Raw genomic sequence first — 18781 nt, 5'->3', positions numbered from 1 at the left:
GGAGCGTGGTAGTAGGAAAAGCTAAGCCACTAAGCTAGATATCTCTGGGGGGTTGTATTCTCAGCTGCCATTGCTCACCAAGGTTTAGCCACAGAGCTATAGTCTTATATGTCCAAATACACTTGCTCCCAGATAGACTGACTCATGCAGATATAGACACATCTGTACACATCCTCAAGTAAAAAGATGCTAGTGGACAGGAGCATAGCTCCAAACATATACAAAAAAGCTCCAGATGTCAAAACACCTAAGATACACTCAGACAAAAGGATGGAAAATACACACACAAACAGGCACACACACACACACAAGCAGAGAGTTAAGTTAGAAAAAAGCATTGCAGTCATATTCAGGGACACCCATACATGTACCCCAAAAAGTAGTTTTACAGGCATGTCGATGGGCAAAGTTGCATTTATAGGCATATATGGGCAGGCATGCACACACATACAGATACAGCAAGAAAACTACACTTTTAATCCACATAGAGAATTAAAAAAGAAAGCAAGCTACACTTATAGAACTTCCCATAAACAGACATGGGTGTAAATACACGGAGGTAAAAAAGCCTACTAACACTGAACTCCTAAGTACCAGCTATTATATCTGCATTTATAAAACATCTTATCTAAGGGAATGCCCATACATATGCCACTAATTAACACTGAAGATGATCACGAACCTGCAGGATGTAATAACAGAAAACCAAAGTATCCATGGTTTAAAATCTGCCATGGGAAAGGCAGCCAAAGACAATGGTGGGAGCAGCTTGCATGGAAGCCATAAGAAGTTCTTGATTTATCTCATAGAAAAAATTAACCACAGGAAAAAAAGGTAAACACACCCAACTTTGATATAGCCATAAAATAGCTCAAAACCCAATTTTAAAAATTGCTTCCATTACACATGTTGGAAGCTCCAACACTTGCAATATGACTAAACAAAGGAAAGCTTAGAGGAAATAAATGGTCCTGGAGGTCTGGTAAGTTCCCAAGGAACTAAGAAAGAGTTCTTACTTCATTGACTTGCTTGTTTCCTGGTCCCTGGGGCTTCCAGTGTCCACCAATGTTCTTGCAGCTTTCTAGTGTCTTGAAGCCATGGTCCAAGTTACCTGTTGTGAGAGAATACCCTTTAGGCTGAGTCCAGATATCAGCCCCTTTTAGAGAAGCCTGGTTAATGACCACCAGGACTGAGGCAGATGGGGGAATGGAAGGAGAGGTTATGCTTAAGTGAGGCCAGATATGGGGAGAAAAGGGGCTGAAATTAGTAAGGAAGAACTCCAAAGCCAGTATCTGAATTACTGTGGAGCTTCTTATATTGCTGAGGGAATATCTTGGGGGAAAAAGAACCTCAGGCTTTTGTCTGGAATTACAAAGTAAGAATTACAGGTCTGGACAATTCTCTAATAATTGAAGTCTTAGATGGCATGAAGAGCTCGGTTATTTAAATTATATATTGTCAAAACCTTGTTTCCACCAATAGTTCTAATTTCTTGCCCCTCCCAGTACTTTCCCAGAACAATGTAAAGAGTTCTAAATTTTCATCCCTTTCTGTAACCTACCTATTAAAAGGAAATGTGAATAGTGGTTGTGTTTAAAAAACATGGAGTAGGAAGAGAAACCAATGACATATCTAATCAGACCCAATTAGTAAGTGAAACCTGTGTTCTCAGAACAGCCAAACAGCACTGCTTCCATTTTCGAGATGAAGATACTGAAGCTTACAGAAAAAGAATGATTGTCAAACTACAGAGGGAAGGGTGGGAAGGGTTTGGGTGGGGGGAGGTAAGAGATCAACTGAAGGACTTGTATGCATGCATATAAGCATAACCAATGGACACAAGACACTGCGGGGTAGAGGAGGCCAGGGGAAGGTCAAGGGGAGAAAAAAAGGAGACATATGTAATACTCTTTGTAATACTTTAAGCAATAAAACAAAATTTTAAAAAAAAATAATGATTGGAACTGACCACACACAAGTACATACAGAAACCCAGCAACAGAATTCAGGTCTTTGTGGCTAAGTGATACCATCGCCAGAGAAATACTCAAATAATGGGTAAAGATATATCAGTTTATTCTTACCTGCTCAGAAGCCATTGTCTTGTTTAAGATTATTTCCAACTGCTGCAGGGACATTCAAGCAAGTGGTGATACGTTATTCTAGATGTACCCTACAACCCTCTAGATCAGTGATTTTCAACTAGTGTGCCACCATAATTTTTAAAACATGCAATACCTGATTATTTAGTCAGGGACACTGGCCTCTTTTCCCTTGGATTGTCAAATAAAACAGATGACAACAAAAATACAACAATAACTGCCCAGTGTGAATAAATCAAAACTGTACCTATTCTTTTTTTTGGCAGATCAGCACAAAATATTTTTTTGGTGTCGCATAATTTTAGTAATTAGTTTCTCTGTGCCATGAGGAAAAAAAAGGTTGAAAATTGTTGCTATAAATCAACACCAATCCAAAGCTACCCCTACTTGGAGAGTCATGGCCTCAGTGGAAAATGATCTGAATGTTATTGCCAAAATATGCCTCTGAGTCAGCCACACTTCAAGTGGTTTGAGCAGAACTCAGCCAAGAGGTAGAATGACATATGTGTAGGTATACCTATAGTGGGGTTGCTTCGGATATTCTAGTCTTTTCAAGTAGAAGAAACCCCCACTACTTTTTTTCAAAAGTAAATATTGAATTATAATATTGGTACCAACAGATATTTATTGACTATCAACTACAGGCACACCTCAGAGATATTGTGGATTTGGTTCCAGAGCACTGCAATAAAATAAGTATTACAATAAAGCAAGTCATAATCTTTTTGCTCACGGAGGATCTTGCCTTCAATTTGTAAAAAAAGTGCAACATCTGTGAAGTGCAATAAAATGAAGCACAATAAAACGAGGTATGCCTATATGTAAGGGACTTGGATAGGTATAAAACACAACCCTATCTCTAAGTGGTTTATTTTTATTGCCATTTTTATCTTTCCAATCTAGTTTTACAGCACCTCTGAGCTATAAAGCACTTTTATGTTTATTAGCCTTTTTGAGACTTAAGGCATTGACTGTGAGGTTCAAATTATTACCCAAATATTACAGATAAGAAATCTGAATCTCAAAGTGGTAAAGTGACTTATTCCAGATCATACATCTAGTAAGTGACAGAGCCAAGATTCAAATCCAGGTATATGTGACTTCAAAACTTTCGCCCTTTCCAACACACAAGGCTATAAGAACACAAACTCCACTGACCTAATTTTGCTCAATAAATATTTCTTGAATGAGTGGGTAAATAAATAAATAAATAGTGAGAGGAAGTAGCTCATGTACTAGGGCAGATTCAGGTTGAGTCTGACAGCAGTGTATGTGAGTGTGCATGTGGGGGAAGTCCTTGGGCATATGGAATTGGTGAAGGGCAGAGGGGAAAGGGAACCTACCACCACCAAGAACCTCTCTATGAGAGGAACTGTGGCAGGGAAATTAATCAGTTCTATTTGATTCAATCCTCACAATGATCCTGTGAGTTAGATGTTATACAGCCTCTCATTTCTCAAATGGGTAAACTGAGGTCCAGAGAGGTTATGCAACTTGCCCGAGGTGGCGGACCAGAAATTTGAACCTGGTTTCTATCTAATTCCAAAGTTTTACACTCAACTCCAACCATTTACTCTCTACTGGTCTAATATGAGTGGAGGAAGATAGAAAGGCAGAGATTGAGTACTAGAAAACAAACTAAATTATTTCAGGCTCTGAGCAAGATAGAGGTACAGCAGGTATTACACATAATGGGAATGGGATCCTTAGATACCATTGCCAGCAGAGTCAGGAATATAAGAGGAACTGAATGACAACTGGTTTCCCAAAAGGAATTCTGACGTTATCCTCCTTTTTAGGGGTATTTTTAGTCCTTGAGAAGGAGAGCTACAACGTGAGATCCATTTATAGTCCAGAGGTGAGAATGGCTGCTGAGGTGATGGCAGGACCTGTGCCAATCTCAGGGGTACATTTTCCCACCCATGGTCTATAAATAAGCCCAGAGCAGTCCCCAAGGTAGGTATTAACCCTGGCTTTGCTACGCCGTCCTCCAAGAAGCTATCATCTATTCACTCCTGACAACTAAGAGGCTGTAGGGGCATTCTGATGCACTTGGCAGTGGAGTAGTAGCAGCTGCCAAAAAGCCTCTGACTTGCCAGGGGTTGGGCTCACTTCCAAAGAGGGAGGGAGGAAGAAAGGAAACAGCTGTGGCAAGATACCCTGGCCTGACCTCTCTGGATTGTGAGAGAATGCCTTGTTTCCAGGCAGAGGACTTAGAAAACATGGCAGGCATCTTCTGCTGTCTAAATGACTTGGTTTGCATCCACCATCTGCAGTTCCTTTCAGCAGGGAAGGATATGGTTAGTAATTCCAATAGAAATGAGCTTGAATGGAACCAAGGCTTGGCAGTCCAACATTTAACACTTTGCTCTAGAATTGGAGTTAATATAACACTCTAGAATAGTAGAAAGTCAGGAGGTTGAAGCCCTAAGTCCTAATTCTGTTATGAACTGACTTATGACCTTGGGCAAGTCCCTCCCCTGTCTGAGCCTGTTTCTCCATTCACAAAATAAGAGGACCCTCCTAGTTCTGACAGAGAAGAATTATCTCCCTGTTTTTAAAATTATTTACTCTCCTTTTACCATCTTCCTGACTTCCAGATATTTATGAGGGAGATGATGCTACAAAAGACCAAAGCCTCTGATTTCTTTGGCTCTTAACTTCCTGGAATGCTGTCAAGGAATTGCAGTGTTGGAATTAAGTTCCAAGTCAAAGCACCCTACATATCCTCCACATGGGGAGTAAGGAGAATAAAAGAGAAAAAGAAGATGAGAAGTAGCAAGTCTACGGCAGCCTTTGGGGTTGTGGGAAACTTTGGGGCATGGGGAAGTAATACCAGGGCTCACAGAGCTTGTAGAGACTATAGAAAACTTTGGAAAGGAATGCTGCAAGGTCTGTGTGTCCTCAGAGTTCATGCAAATTATGTTTCTGTTAAAAGGGCTGGGGTGGGGCATGGGGGCTTTTAGGGTATGGTATTAGGCTTATGGGCAAGAGAGCATAGATCCTCCCAGCTGTACCAGAAGATGGAGATTTACTTTTGAGTGACAAGTATCTGGCAGTCAGGACCACTGGGCTGAGTCTAAAAGGGTGTACCCTGAAGCTCTGAGAGGTAACTTATATGTTGGTGGGGGAAGTCTTTAGGTTTTGAGTGGTTTAAATAAAACTGCCTTGAGCCTTAAGGAGCTTCCCATGGTCAGAGGTCAGTGAGGGAGAGGAAGGACCTGAGACCCACAAAGATTAAAGTCTAGGCAAGATGCAAGAGAGACAGGGCTAGGATGACTCCATGGGGTTGGGGACTATGCATCTGGCCCCTTTGATACAAAGAGGTTGATTATAAGAGCATTATGAAGAAAGTGAACAGAAGGAACTGGAGCTTATGAGACCTGGAAAGTATTAGGTACAGAGGGTCTGGAGTAAAATGAGACCTTGGAAAGGGGATATATTTAAGTGCTCAGTTAAAAGGCCTTCCAAATGAGGATATTTGCACGTTAAAAGAAGAACATGGAGAGGGGAAAGTCTATACCAAAGCAACATGAACAGTGGATTTTCAGGTACCAATGAGGAAAACTATTGGGAGACTGAGAGGAGACAAGGGGGAATGAGGGTAAATGTCAACACAGTCTATCTATACCTGAGGTCTGCCTGACATGTCATGCTACAGAAACCAGGGCATAAAATGCATACCTGTGCAAAGCTTCCTGCGTCTCCTCCAGTACATTTGATCCAACTCCAAAGGATCACTCCATGAGATAGGCAGAGATTGGCATTTTGCCAGGAGGACTTTGAGGGGTAGAGTTTTTGGTGATGGTTCAGCTGGGGGTAAGAAAGCCTGCAAAGAAAACTAATCAGGATTAGTAACTCAATGGGGGTTGGGAGTAATCTAACACTTGGTTTATACAGCAGAACTTTCCATTTTAAAGTATCATATGGTCCAGCATCCAAATCCAAGCAAACATCCAACTATAAAGAGCCTAAAAGACACCAGGCAGTAGAGAATATGAAAATTAGTCAATCAGCTTAAAGAAATAGCACTTATTTGTTTCTCCTTTCTTGGGTATTTCTTGTGTGTTTAGTTTGTACTGGGATTGGGGAAGTGAGGATTCTGCATTTGCTATAGATATGAACCTTTACACAATGTGAGACCTGGGGAAAATGAATTCATCTGTCTGAGTTTCAATTTCCTCATCTGCATAAAAGGATAGTGATAATACCTACCGTGCAGAGTTGCTAGGATGAGGAAATGAGATAATACACATAGAACCCATAGTAAGAGAGAGAGAGAGAGAGAGAGAGAGAGAGAGAGAGAGAGAGAGAGAGATGGGCAAAAAGGGAGGGAGGGAGAGAGAGAGGTAAAGAGAGAAAGAGAGAGAACATCTTAACTTTCCAGAAGAACATCTTAAGACCACATACAAGTTCTCTCTTTTGATATTAACATAGATAGCTGTTTTCATCCCAAATCCTTCTTACTTTACCAAAATCCTGACCACCAAATGGAAAAAGAGAAAAGGAACTAACATCTGTGAAATACCTCGTATCTGTCAGATATCCTGATAAGTATACTTATGCTATCTTGTTTAGTCTTTATAACTACACCAAAAGGTAGATATTAGCCCATTTTACAGTAAGGAAACCATGGCTCAGAACAGATAAATGAATTTCCAGTGGTCACACAACTTGTAAATGTTAGGGCTATATGACTACAGACCTGCTGTATTTCTAACAAGATAAAAGTAATTCCTGGGCCCCTTCATCCTTCAAATTCCTCTTTAACATTGCTAAGCCACTAGAACACAGTACAGGTTTCTTTCACCTGCATCATTCATCACTTAAACAACTGGATGTAAGGAACAGTTAACAGTTTGAATGACCCAGGGAAGGATCTCTGCCCATTTGCTAACCCAATTTCCAAGAGCAGAGACCAACTATCAAAGTCAGTTCATCCTATACACAGTAAAAGTTATGGGGAAAAAGGAACTGAGGCCCTGTGTCATTGTCTGTGTCCAAATTTTCCTTTTCTGATAAAGATATCAGTTGTTGGATTAGAGCCCATTTTAATTCAGTATGATGTCATCTTAACTTGATTGCATCTGAAAAGACCGTATTTCCAAACAAAGTCAACTTCACAGGAACTGAGGTTTAGGACTTGAAGATATATTTTGGTGGACACAATTCTTCCCAATACAGAAAGAAACTGCAGCTTGGGGCAGGACCAGAACTAAGCAGCTCAAAGCTTAGATGACAGGGGCAGGGACCCCCCCAGAGCTGGAAGAGGTAAAAAAATAAAAGGTGGAAGACACCATTTGCACTTTAGCTAAGGCCCATCTGGAACTAAGGTTACAATTCCTGTAGCCCATAATGTCTATAAAGAAAATCTACTACCTGGCTGCCCATATTGGAGCTCCTGTAGCATCGAGTTCACAATTTGGTGTGTCCAGAAACACCTTGATATAGTACCCATTTTGGAGTTTATTCTTTGTCCAGTGTTCTTGAGGATCTGGACAACAGAACCCACAGCAGGGTGACAACCTTGTTCACTCAGGGAGTGCCCCACCTACCCCTCCCTTGCATTCTGCCGTGGGGGATCACTAGGAAGGAGAAGCTGAACCCATAGTGTGTATACAGATTTATTGTGGGGGCGGGGTACAGAGAAGAGAGGCCAGGATAGCTGAAAATTTGATAAAATCTGACTGTAGTTTCCTTCACAGCCCATAGGTTGTGCAAACAGCTTTGAAATGAACAGCAGCTAAGTAACAGGAAATTGGGCTCAGTAATTCTCAATAGATTCTAGAATGGAGTGAGAGGAAGTGTAGATCCAGCACTGACAAAAGGGCCAGGATCCCTGTATCCTGATTCTGCACCTACCACTTACTCCCTTTGTATCCTCAAACAAGGCTCAGTCTTTTCATCTGTAAAATGTGGAAAATAGCCACTGCCCAATTCTGAGTATGGTTATGAGTATCACTTGTAGGCAGAAGCATAATACAATAGGATAGTGGTCATGAGATCAATACAACAAAGACACCAGGGACATCAAGTGAGAACAGAAGTAAAAGCACATAGTGGGTATTCAATATATCTATGCTTTCTTTCTACTCTAGGAAGAAATCAGGGAAGACTTCCTATTTCCAGTTGACAAATGAAGGAAAACAAGGATCAAAGTGCTTGAAAATGATTTATCAAAAATCTCATATCCAATAAAGTAAAAGAACCAGGACTTTGAAAGTAGGCATTTTGACTCCAACTTCAATGTTTTGTCCCTCAGATATAATACCTCAAGTCCCTCATCCATCATACCAGAATAGCAATAATAATAATAATTATAATTAGTGTGGACGAAAGGGGCCACATGCTGACCTGACAAGCTCAGGAGAGGCCTGCATGGCAGTCTTGCAAACTCAGAGACCTAAAGACCACAAAGAGAATGGTCTGAAATTAAACTTTAAAAGCAGTTATGGTGGGCAGTTATGTCCTAGGCCAGTATCTTCACTGACAAGGTCGACCTTTACCTTAACTGAGCCTATCTGTCTTTTGCATCTATGATAACATACCCTTGAAATGTCTGGGTAACTTGTAACTTCCCTTTTTCTGGAGCCCCTGGGGCACAACCTAATGTACTGGGCGCCAGGACAGATACCACAAATTCCTTCATTATCATGTTAATTGATCCTGCACCCACCTATGTATGTGTCCATCATTTTACTTTTTATCCAATCCCAGGGGTTTTCCCTGCTTTGCTTTATCCCTCCTCCTTAATCTATCACCAATGAGTTTCATGTAACCCACCTACTTTGATTGCAATGTATAAATACAAATGTAACCCGCCATTCTCGGGAGCATTATCTCAATTCACTGAGGTTCTGCTTCCTGGCATATGTCGACAATTTGGCTCAAATAAACTCACAAAAATTATTTACAATTTTCAATGGTTTTTTTACGTTAACATTACAGAAGTTTTGCAAATTCATTTATATCTGGGAAAGCACTCTGAAAAGAATAATGTCCTGTACAAATCTAAAGAATGCCTATTCCCCTTCCTCCTTCAACTTGTATTTTACTAATTCTCACTAAGATGTTAACTAATGACAGTTTTGAGGTACAGTCCCTTCCTGGGACAAGTGCTTTTAATAACTAATGCAAATAGCTAACATTTGTTGTGCCATGACTCTTAGTCACAAACTGTTATATAAGTACTTAAGTGTATTTACTCATTTCATCTTTGCAACAAACCTGTAAGGTGGGTATTATTATCACACTCATTTTAAAGGTAGTCCCTAACTTCATAGGGTAGTTATGAGACAAAATAAGTTCATACAGGTAAAGTTCTGAGAGCATCTGAACACATAATAAGTACTATATAAATGTTAGCTAGAATTATTAATATTACTCCCCTCAGAGAAGTTTTAGTCCCCAATGACCCTTGAAAAATCCCCCAAATGAAGGTTTCGGAAGAGACCATATCCCAGCCTTCTGACATCTTGCCCTTGAAGCTGCACCCCCTCCTGGGTTACAAGAGCAGCCCTAGGCTTGGCCACAATCAATTCTGTGCCAAAGCAGCTAGAGTTTTTGGATCCACTTAGCTCTGTAGGGTTGAGTAAATACACTTCAAAAATAAAACACCCTTGAGGAAGCTGACCAAAGCCCAGTTTCCCTAGGAAACACAAAGGACCAGGTTTTTCATCTCCATTTGCATATAATGATCCATTGCAAACTTGTGGCCTTTGCTGCATACAGAATGCATTGCTTTCATATCCATTATCTCAGTTTAGCCTTATAATAGATGTACAAGGTATTTGAGGGAAGAATGAGGATTTCCAGTTATCAGAGAAGGCTGCAAAAATCCAAAAGGAGAAGGAGGCTTGTCAGTATTTGTGGCAGAGCCAAGACTGGAACTCTGAACTCTGGGTACCTACTTGACTTTCACTTTCTTGTTTGTTAGGGGAAATCCTTTCCCTTCTGTGGGACTCAGTGTCCTCATCATCTGGAAAATAAAGTGATTGGACCAAATGGTCAACAGGATCTCTGACCTATATCAACGTCCCCTGACATTCAGCTTTCCTACTCCACTTTGCTTTTTCCCTGGATCCAAGTGCTTGTCTGGGCTGGTGTTTAACACCCCAAAGAAAGATAACCAGCATCTCCTAGCATTCAGCAGAGGAAACAAGAAGCTTGCCAAGGAGAGCCATTCTAAAACAAGCCACTGGGCGTCTCTCACTGGACTCAGGGAAACAATTATTGGCTAAGCTGGGAGGAAAAAACTAGAGAAGGGCAAAGAAAAAGGATAATTGGGAATTAACTATGCAGCCTCTGGTTCAAATGGCCCAGAGAGGGGAAGGACCTGTCTCAAGGTCACAAAACAAGTAGCGGGTAGAAATGACACTAGAAGCCAATTTCCTGACCTCAGACATGGCTTCTTCTACCCCATTAACTAGCTGCTGCTACCGTACTGTTTTAGATTGTTTCTCTGGATGCATGTTGTCACAGTTTTTAATAATTTACCAAATTTCAATAATAATGATAACTGCTACAGCTATGGATGCCCTGAGTGTGTCATGAGTAGTACTAGGCTGGGCACTTTATATACTCTGGCTCCTTTGATTCCCCACAACAGCCCTCTTAGGTAGGCAGTGTTTTGTCTCATTTCGCAGATAAGAGAACAAATTACACACAAGCCTTTGTGACTCCAAAGCCTGTGCTTTTGAAGAATGCACCACACGGCACCTCCGTGCTCAGTCCACACAGTCCTGTAGTTAGGAGATGAATTCATCTGTGAACCTCTTCCTAGTGACTGGTAACCTTGGACATACAGTACCCAATTGTAATTAGGTACATTTGCTTGCTTGACTGTTGGTCTTAAAACCACTGACATGAAATTTAATCCCAGTATTATGCCAAATTTTATGTCCTTAAAGCTTACCAAAAATGATACATGTAGGAAGAGAATGTTTGTAAACATATTAATGTCCTCAGAAAAAGCAGTCTGATTGCTTCTGTCCTGATGGGCCAAGCTCTCTGAAAGTGGAATGTGAGGGATGACAGGACAGGTTGAGAATTATCAAGCTAGACTACCTCACCACCACAACAACAACCAAGAAGGAGAATTTTAATTAACTACCCTTAAAAATACTTTGCCTTAAAATTACTGGAGAAACTATAAGATACCCCCTTATAAAACACTAGAGGCCCAGTGTACAAAATTTGTGCACTGGGGGGGGCATCCCTCAACACAGCCTGTGCCCTCTCACAGACCGGGACCCCTTGCTCCTTACCACCCGCCTGCTTATTGCTCCTTACCGCTCAGCTCACTGCTCCTTAGCGCTGTTGCGAAGGCAGGAGAGGCTCCCACCATTGCTGCTGTGCTCACCAGCCATGAGCCTAGCCTCTGGCTGAGCGGCACTCCTCCTGTGGGAGCGCACTGACCACCAGGGGGTAGCTCCTGCATTGAGCGTCTGCTCCAGGTGGTTAGTGTGCATCATAGTGACTGGTCGTTCTGGTTGTTCTGCCTTAACGGTCGCTTATACTTTTATTATATAGATTCTTAAGTCTCAAAGCCAAATAATCCCTTCTAGTGTTTATTTAACATTCCTCCTACTACAATTCTAGTACATTTTTCTTTGTCCTTGAATGGGGGTGTGGTGAGCACCTGTTTATCACCACTATAATGAGACACTCTGAAAACTATAGACAGCTAGACTAGGGCACTAGACTTGAAGTCAAAAGTGTGATTTGAATCCAAATTCTATTACAATCTGTATGACTTTGGATAAGTGACTCAACCTCTCTGAGCTTGTTTCCTCACTGGTAAAATAAGGAAAACCACTTTCACCTCACAAGGTTACTTTAAAAATTAAATCAAAACAATGTATGTGACAGCACCTGTAAGAGGATGGATATAAAGCTACCACTCAATGAATGCTGGGAGAAGAATGTTATTGGGCTGTCTGCCTACATTCTTCAGGTCAAATAACAAAGTCTTGTTACAAGAAGGTATTAGAGATCTTTGAGACACCAAGATAGCCTCCTTCCCTCCATAGAGAAACTGAGGTCCAGCAAGATGGCAGGACTTGTCTCAGAGTCCTACAGATAGTCAGGCACAGTATTGGGACACAAATCCAGGTCATCTTACACTCAGCTTAGAGGCTTTCCTTGATACCAATTTCTGGATTCAGCTACTGTTGGTGGGAGAGAGGAAGGTGGCAAAGAGGGGAAATGTCCCACAGGAGACCATGGCTGTCTTGGGTGTCGTTAAATGACCCTGGTCACTCTGCTGCCATTCCCAGAGCTACAGTTTTGGTTCAAGGCTGAATTGAGGTGCAAGTGCAGGAATTGAGCCAAAAAGGGGGCAAAAGTTGCCCAGGGATTTAGGATCAGTCAATGACTGATAGGGGCATTCCTTCCAGGACATTCCTGGTAGAAGGTGAGGTTGTGGGGAGGGCACAGGAGTTTAGCTGACTTCTGGGGTCCTGAATGTTTCAAATGGTGATCTGAAAAGACAGTTCCCCTCTTACCTGAGTATTGGAAACTCCAGTGCAGGCCTTGCTGGCTTCACTCTCTGTATCTGCTGCATCCATATCCAAATCAGACTTGTGGGGCTGTCCTGCCTGACTGGACCCTGTGGGCCCCCTGCTGGCTTCTTGCTCTTCCATCTTGCTGAGGTTCTCCTCTAGCTTCTCCACAACAGCTTGAGTGACAGCCCTCCTGGAGCAGGTGCCGAGCTCAGGGGACCCTCCAGCACTGTCATCTTCCTTGAGGAAGTTGACTACAGTCTCAGTATCTTCTTCAAGCTCTTCAGAGGAGCAGTGCTCCCTGGTGAAGGCAGCATTGTAGTGGCAACTGTAGCCTTTCTGTGGGGTGGGATCATTCTGGAATTCAAAGGCAGTGGAGGTTGACATCCAGGCCAAGGCAGCAGTAGAACAGTGATCTTCCAAGGCTTGGCCCAACATCTTCTTTCCTTCAATGCTCATCTGAAAGGTGCATGAGGCCTGTGAGGCATTGAGGTGGCAGTGCTGGTGCCTCCCAATGGCACTGCCACACAGTGCAACCTCAGGGGGCCTGAAGGGCAAGTTTACCTGGGAGTAGTCCTGGGAAACAGCACCCTTCAGAATGAAGCCTTGGGTGTCCCGGACCAAGTAGGCCTCGCGGCGTGGGTGGCAGCGGCGTTGGCAGCCCATCTGGGGCTCTTCTCGGGAGAATGCCCGCCACTTGCGGGCCACCTCGGCCATGTTGCTGAAAAACTTAACAACACCACCAAAAGATGTAGCCTTGTCTCGGCGCAGGTGCCCAGGACTTTCCTCATAGCCTTCTTCCACGTTCCCTTCCAAGTTGGAGCCCTCAATGATGACCTTGAGTTCCTGAATTCTGGAGTTTCTGGCTGATATTTGTAGAGCCTCAGGGTCCCCAGGGAACATGTTTTTCAGATAGCTCCTAGCCCACTTGCCGCCTCTGCCACCAGGCTGCCCAGGGGCCTCTTTCTCACAAGGTCCTTCCTCCACTTGAATACCAGAGTCTTTGAAGGTCCACTCTTTCTGATTTTCCCTATTGGGGGTGTGCACAAGCCTCTGTGCCTCTGGAAGGAAGGGCTCCAGGACCTCAATGTGGCCTGCATAAGAATGGCGGAAGGGCTTTGGGGTCTGCTCAGCCTTCCTCACGTGGTAATTACTTGAGAACTCCTGGGGTTCCTGGGGCTTGCTGCTCCTAGGAGCAGTATTCTTAGAGGCCCCAATGGAAGTCTTCAACCTCTTGAAAGATTTCATCCGATCCATTAACGTGACTTTAGGTTTCAACTCTGATGACTTAGAGGTGTCTCCCAATAAAATCATGGACTGGGGTCGCTTCCCCTGACAGGAAGGCCCTTTTCTGCGACTCACAAAATTCCAGATCTTGTTGACTTTGTTTTTCTTCTTGTTTTGACCACTCTCATCCCTGGAACTCAAGTCATACTGCTCAGAATCCTCCGGCTCCACCTCCCCAGCCAGGCCTTCTACCTCAGGGCAGCTTTGGAAGATCTGAGTCAGGTAACCCTTGGGCACCAGCTCAGAGAGGGAGGCAGTCTTGCAGCTGGTGAGAGTTTCCATGGTAACAGCAAGGGATGGGGCCACCAAGGCACAGAGGGTGGCCTGCTCAGTGATTTCAAGCTGAAGAAAGGTGAGAAAGAGGGAGGGAAGGAGAGAGGAAGAGGGAAAAAGAGAGGGAGAGGGAGAGGGAGAGGAAGAGGGAGAGGGAGAGAGAGAAGAGCTAGATTAGGCAAAGCCACAAACAGGGTTCTTTACAGATTTGCCATGATCAAAAACATAGAATATACTTTGTAACCACTGAGACACAAAATCTTTAGGATCTGGATTGGAGGAGATGGAAATTTATCTTGTGTACTAAGAAAAGCTATGATTCCTATTTAAAAGAAAATATACTTGAGAGGAACATAACTTAAAGCTACTATCATCAGATCCTGACAACTGAGCAAATATATATTTTTAAAGCCAAAAAAAGTAAAAGCTAAAAGGTACTTCAGAAGTCCATCATTTCGATCCTTTCATGTTATGGGGAGGGGGACACTGAAGATCCAAAGAAAACACCTGTCTTGCCTAAGCCACAAAGCCAAGGGAGCAGCAGGTAGGAATCCAGTCCATGCTTTTCTTTCTCATTTGTTCCTCCATTCATGTGGGAAACCAATTGGTTGAGTTCACTTTTCAGATCACCTGCTCAGCACTGACCCCCGCAGCTAGGTGCTGGACACCACTGAGATGAAACAGACACATACACCTAGTCACCCAAGCTCACAGGTTATTGGGAGCAACTGGTTGTCAAAAAGAATTACAATATAGCCTTATAAGTGATCTTATAGAGGTATGGCCAAGGTCAGTGGAAGGCGAGAGGGAAGAAAGGCAGGGACAGTAGAATGAGGAGGTGCTGGGGCTGGGAAGAGGTGGACAGAACAAAGATTAGGGGTCCCCAAGAATGCTTTCCAGAGCAGCAGGAACTAGATCTGGGAGTTCACTCCATCTAGTGCTCTTTGTCCCTCTGCCCTGCACAGCCTAAGAACAGGGTTTGCTAAGAGGGAGAGAGGCAAGAAGGCAGATTGATAGGCAAAGGGAAAGGAAGGAAAGAGGGGAAAGTGGGCAGAACCCAGAGCCCCAAAGACAGTTTCTGCCTTCTTGGTGGTTTTGCCAGTGGGCAGCTCACTCCCTCAGGATCTGTTTGTTCCTCCTTCTCTACTCTCGTTTACTTTACTCTGTGTTCTTCCTGTACTTACGTGCACAGCCTGAACAGAATCTGTTTGACTCAGAAAAAGCTCAAATTGAAAAAAATGAGCAAGAGTAAGGAGTTTGGGAAACTGAGACCATAAAGGTGCAGAAACTTGACCTAGATCACACAACAAGCCAGTGGCAGGCCAAGAAAGGAAGCCTAGTCATCCGGCCTCCCAGGCCAGGAAGGACACTTACCTCTGTTCCACACTCCCACCCTCATCCATAAGTTCTGTATAACTCAGGATGATAATAACAGATAACATTAATAAAAAATGCACTAACTTTTTTCTTTATCTACTCAGTTCTCACAAAAACCTTTGAGGTGGGTACTACTGTCCTCCCCACTTTAAAGATGGTTCAACTGAGGTGCGGAAAGATTCAATTATTTGCTTAGATTCTCCACAGCCATGACTAATAGAGTTGGGATTGGAGTCCACACAGTGACACCAGAAGTCGTGCCCTTAACCATTATACTATACTCCCTTGCTAGAACATGGCTATGCACACAGAAGATGGTCCATACACAAGTCTGCCTTCCTTCCTGACTGTCTGCTGACTTCCTTCGGCAGCAACAGAGCAGAATTAGACTCCTAAAAAAAAGGCATCTAGACACATTGTTAGTGCCAGGGTACAAAGTGGGGGAGGTGAGTTGATGGGAGATGACCACTATAAATGATAACCCTCCTACAAAAAGACTTCCTAAATCAAGCAGGACTTGGGCATTCAGAACTCAGGACTCTTAACTTTCCCCACTTTTCAATCTGGCCAGAGCCCTTCCCCTTGGGTTTTGCCCCAAGTATAACCCAAAAAAAAACATGCCCTGAGAAGATCCAGTCTTAGCCTCTAAGTATAACTAAAATAAAGAAGAACTCTGAGAACCACTAGTCCACTCCACCCACCATTGCACAGGATGAAACTGAAGCACAGAAAATTTAAGTGAAAAGCAAGTAGATACACATTGCATATTTATGTACCAACCACAGCTGTAGAGCTGGAAGGGATGTTGGAAATCATAAGGGGCTAGCTGGGCCCCTTATTCTGCAGCAGAATTACTGAAGAAGAGGAAGTCCAAGGGATCTGCCCTCAGCACACAATTGCTGAGTGAAAAAATAGGGCCCAGTTTCCCATTATGCAGGACAGACCACAGTGTTCCTCCTTTGGTTCTCTCATTGCCCTAGTGTTTATAGGAAATCTACTGAAAAAAGGGAATGCTACAAAGCTGAATTTTCCTATTGTGGAACTTAAGAATGGACACAATAATAAAAGAATCCCATTTTTACATAAACCCATTTGTTCTAATCATTTTATAAGAGTTTTATGAAATAATTAAGATTAACAAAAAGGATATATGAGGTGAAACCTTTATCAACAAATTTGATAAGATTCATTGGACCAAAAAGACTCTTCCTAAGACAGAAGTAGAGCCATCATTATAACACACAACAGGGGTCTCCATTGTCACAGAGCAAACACACTGCATTCATGCCTCTATGAAGGAATATCACCCTGCATTTTGATTACCTATTTATGTGCCTGACTCACCCATAAGACCAAGAGCTCTTTCAGGATAAATACTGGATCTTGTTTACTTTGCTATCCTCAATGCTTACTAGGTATCTGACATATAGTTGGTGTTGAGAATGAGGATATAAATCAAGAGTTAGCAAACAGCCAAACTGGTTTGGCTCAGTGGATAAAGCGTCGGCCTGTGGACTGAAAGGTCCCAGGTTCGATTCCGGTCAAGGGCATGTACCTTGGTTGCAGGCACATCCCCAGTAGGAGGTGTGCAGGAGGTAGCTGGTCAATGTTTCTCTCTCATCAATGTTTCTAACTCTCTATCTCTCTCCCTTCCTCTCTGTAAAAAATCAATAAAATAAAATAAAAAAGTGATTCATCCCACTGACTTTAAAAAAAAAAGAGTTAGCAAACAAAGGCCTGTCATCTGTTTCTGTAAAGAAAGTTTTATTGGAAATCAGCCAAACTCATTTGCTTACATATTTAATTTTATTTTTAAATATATTTTTATTGATTTCAGAGAGGAAGGGAGAAGAGGAGAGAGATAGAAACATCAATGATGAGAGAGCATCATTGATCAGCTGCCTCCTGCATGGCCCCATCTGGGGATCGAGCGCACAACCCGGTCATGTACCCTTGACGGGAATCGAACCTGGGACCCTTCAGTCTGCAGGCCGATGCTCTATCCACTGAGGAAACTGGCTAGGGCTTACATATTTTATATGGTTGCTTTTGTGCTACAAAAGCAGAATGAGTAGTTTGAATTGATACTGCATGGCCCTCAAAAGTCTAAAATATTATTATCTGAAACTTTACAAAAAAAATTTGCTGACTCCTATTGCATTTGCATGTATATATAGCTTACCAATTTTACATTCCTCTAGAGTGGACATTTATGGCTAGAGTGGACAAATAGAACTAGGGGAGTGAACTAGTTTGTATCACTGAAAGGATTCCACACACACAGGTAAGATTTAGCAATGGAAAACATTTTTACCCATTTTTCTTTTTTTTTTTTTTGACTCTATTACAAATGCCCTCCCCCCCACACACACACCTTCACCACATTATTGTAGCCCATGGGCTATGCATATATATTCTTTGGTTGATCTCTTCTCATCCTCCCACTCTCCTTCCCTCTGAGATCTGTCAGTCTGCTCCATTTAGCAATGAGAAAAAATTTTATTTGCCTAATTAAATCTCCTATTCCCACAGGCAATGAGTGGCAGAGCTAGGAGAAGAACAATGGGCACATATGATGCCAAATTCCATGCCTACTTTCCTGCACCTGACTCTTTCTTTAGGACCCTCAAGTAGGATCATGAAAGACAATTCATTGATAATTCTTACCAAGGTACCATTAAATGATACAAGACTTGCTTAAGTCAATAGGCACTCATTCTCCAATTCACTTGAAATCTGAACACAGTTCTAAATATCAAGCAATCTTTCAAATGGCTTTCTGTGTCACATAGATACTGTGAATGTTAAATGAGATGAAGCCTAACACAATAAGGGTGATAAAGACTAATCAGCACCTAACCTGAACCAATCACTGGACTAAGCAGTTTCTTAATATTGCAAATCCTCATCACATAGCTAAGAAGTATTATGATCCCCATTTTAAATGCAAAAGAGAAGGCTCAGTAGAGAGGTAACCCGCCCAAGGTCACACTTAGAGCCAGGATTTGAACTGGGTCTGTTTTATGTCAGAGCCTGTGATCTTTTTTTTTTCTTTTTCTATGAAAGCAATTTTTATTTCGAACACCATAAAATAGATATATACAATATGTCAAACTGCACAGTAGACTTTGGTCAAGGAGCAGTACTGGGAAGCAATAAAATAAAATTTTAAGTTCATTTTTTATTTATTGTGGACACTGACACATGAGAAAAAGTCAATTTCATTTGGAGCCGTTGCAG

General features: G+C 42.4%; 1 protein-coding gene across 1 annotated transcript; it reads right to left on the bottom strand.

Annotated features, from left to right (window-relative positions):
• Positions 1-998: 998 nt before the first annotated feature.
• LOC106724125 lies at positions 999-14173 on the bottom strand. The gene is made up of 3 exons (XM_014530265.1): positions 12608-14173; positions 5787-5931; positions 999-1111 (listed from the first exon to the last, which is right to left on the bottom strand). Exons 1-3 carry the CDS (start codon positions 14171-14173, stop codon positions 999-1001), a joined length of 1824 nt encoding a protein of 607 aa, XP_014385751.1.
• Between the last annotated feature and the right edge of the window lie 4608 nt (positions 14174-18781).

Source organism: Myotis brandtii, unplaced genomic scaffold, assembly GCF_000412655.1.
Source record: "Myotis brandtii unplaced genomic scaffold, ASM41265v1 scaffold73, whole genome shotgun sequence".
Taxonomy (NCBI): Eukaryota; Metazoa; Chordata; class Mammalia; order Chiroptera; family Vespertilionidae; genus Myotis; species Myotis brandtii.
This window is presented reverse-complemented; position numbering and strand designations above follow the sequence as displayed.

What these genes read in the sequence shown, in the direction of transcription:
- LOC106724125 (XM_014530265.1), bottom strand. Translation starts at nt 14,173, where the DNA reads ATGGAAACTCTCACCAGCTGCAAGACTGCCTCCCTCTCTGAGCTGGTG. An exon ending in CTGGAGTTTCCAATACTCAG is followed by an intron (nt 5,932 to 12,607) that starts GTAAGAGGGGAA and finishes TTTTCTTTGCAG; the next exon opens with GCTTTCTTACCCCCAGCTGA. An exon ending in ACGCAGGAAGCTTTGCACAG is followed by an intron (nt 1,112 to 5,786) that starts GTATGCATTTTA and finishes CTCTCACAACAG; the next exon opens with GTAACTTGGACCATGGCTTC.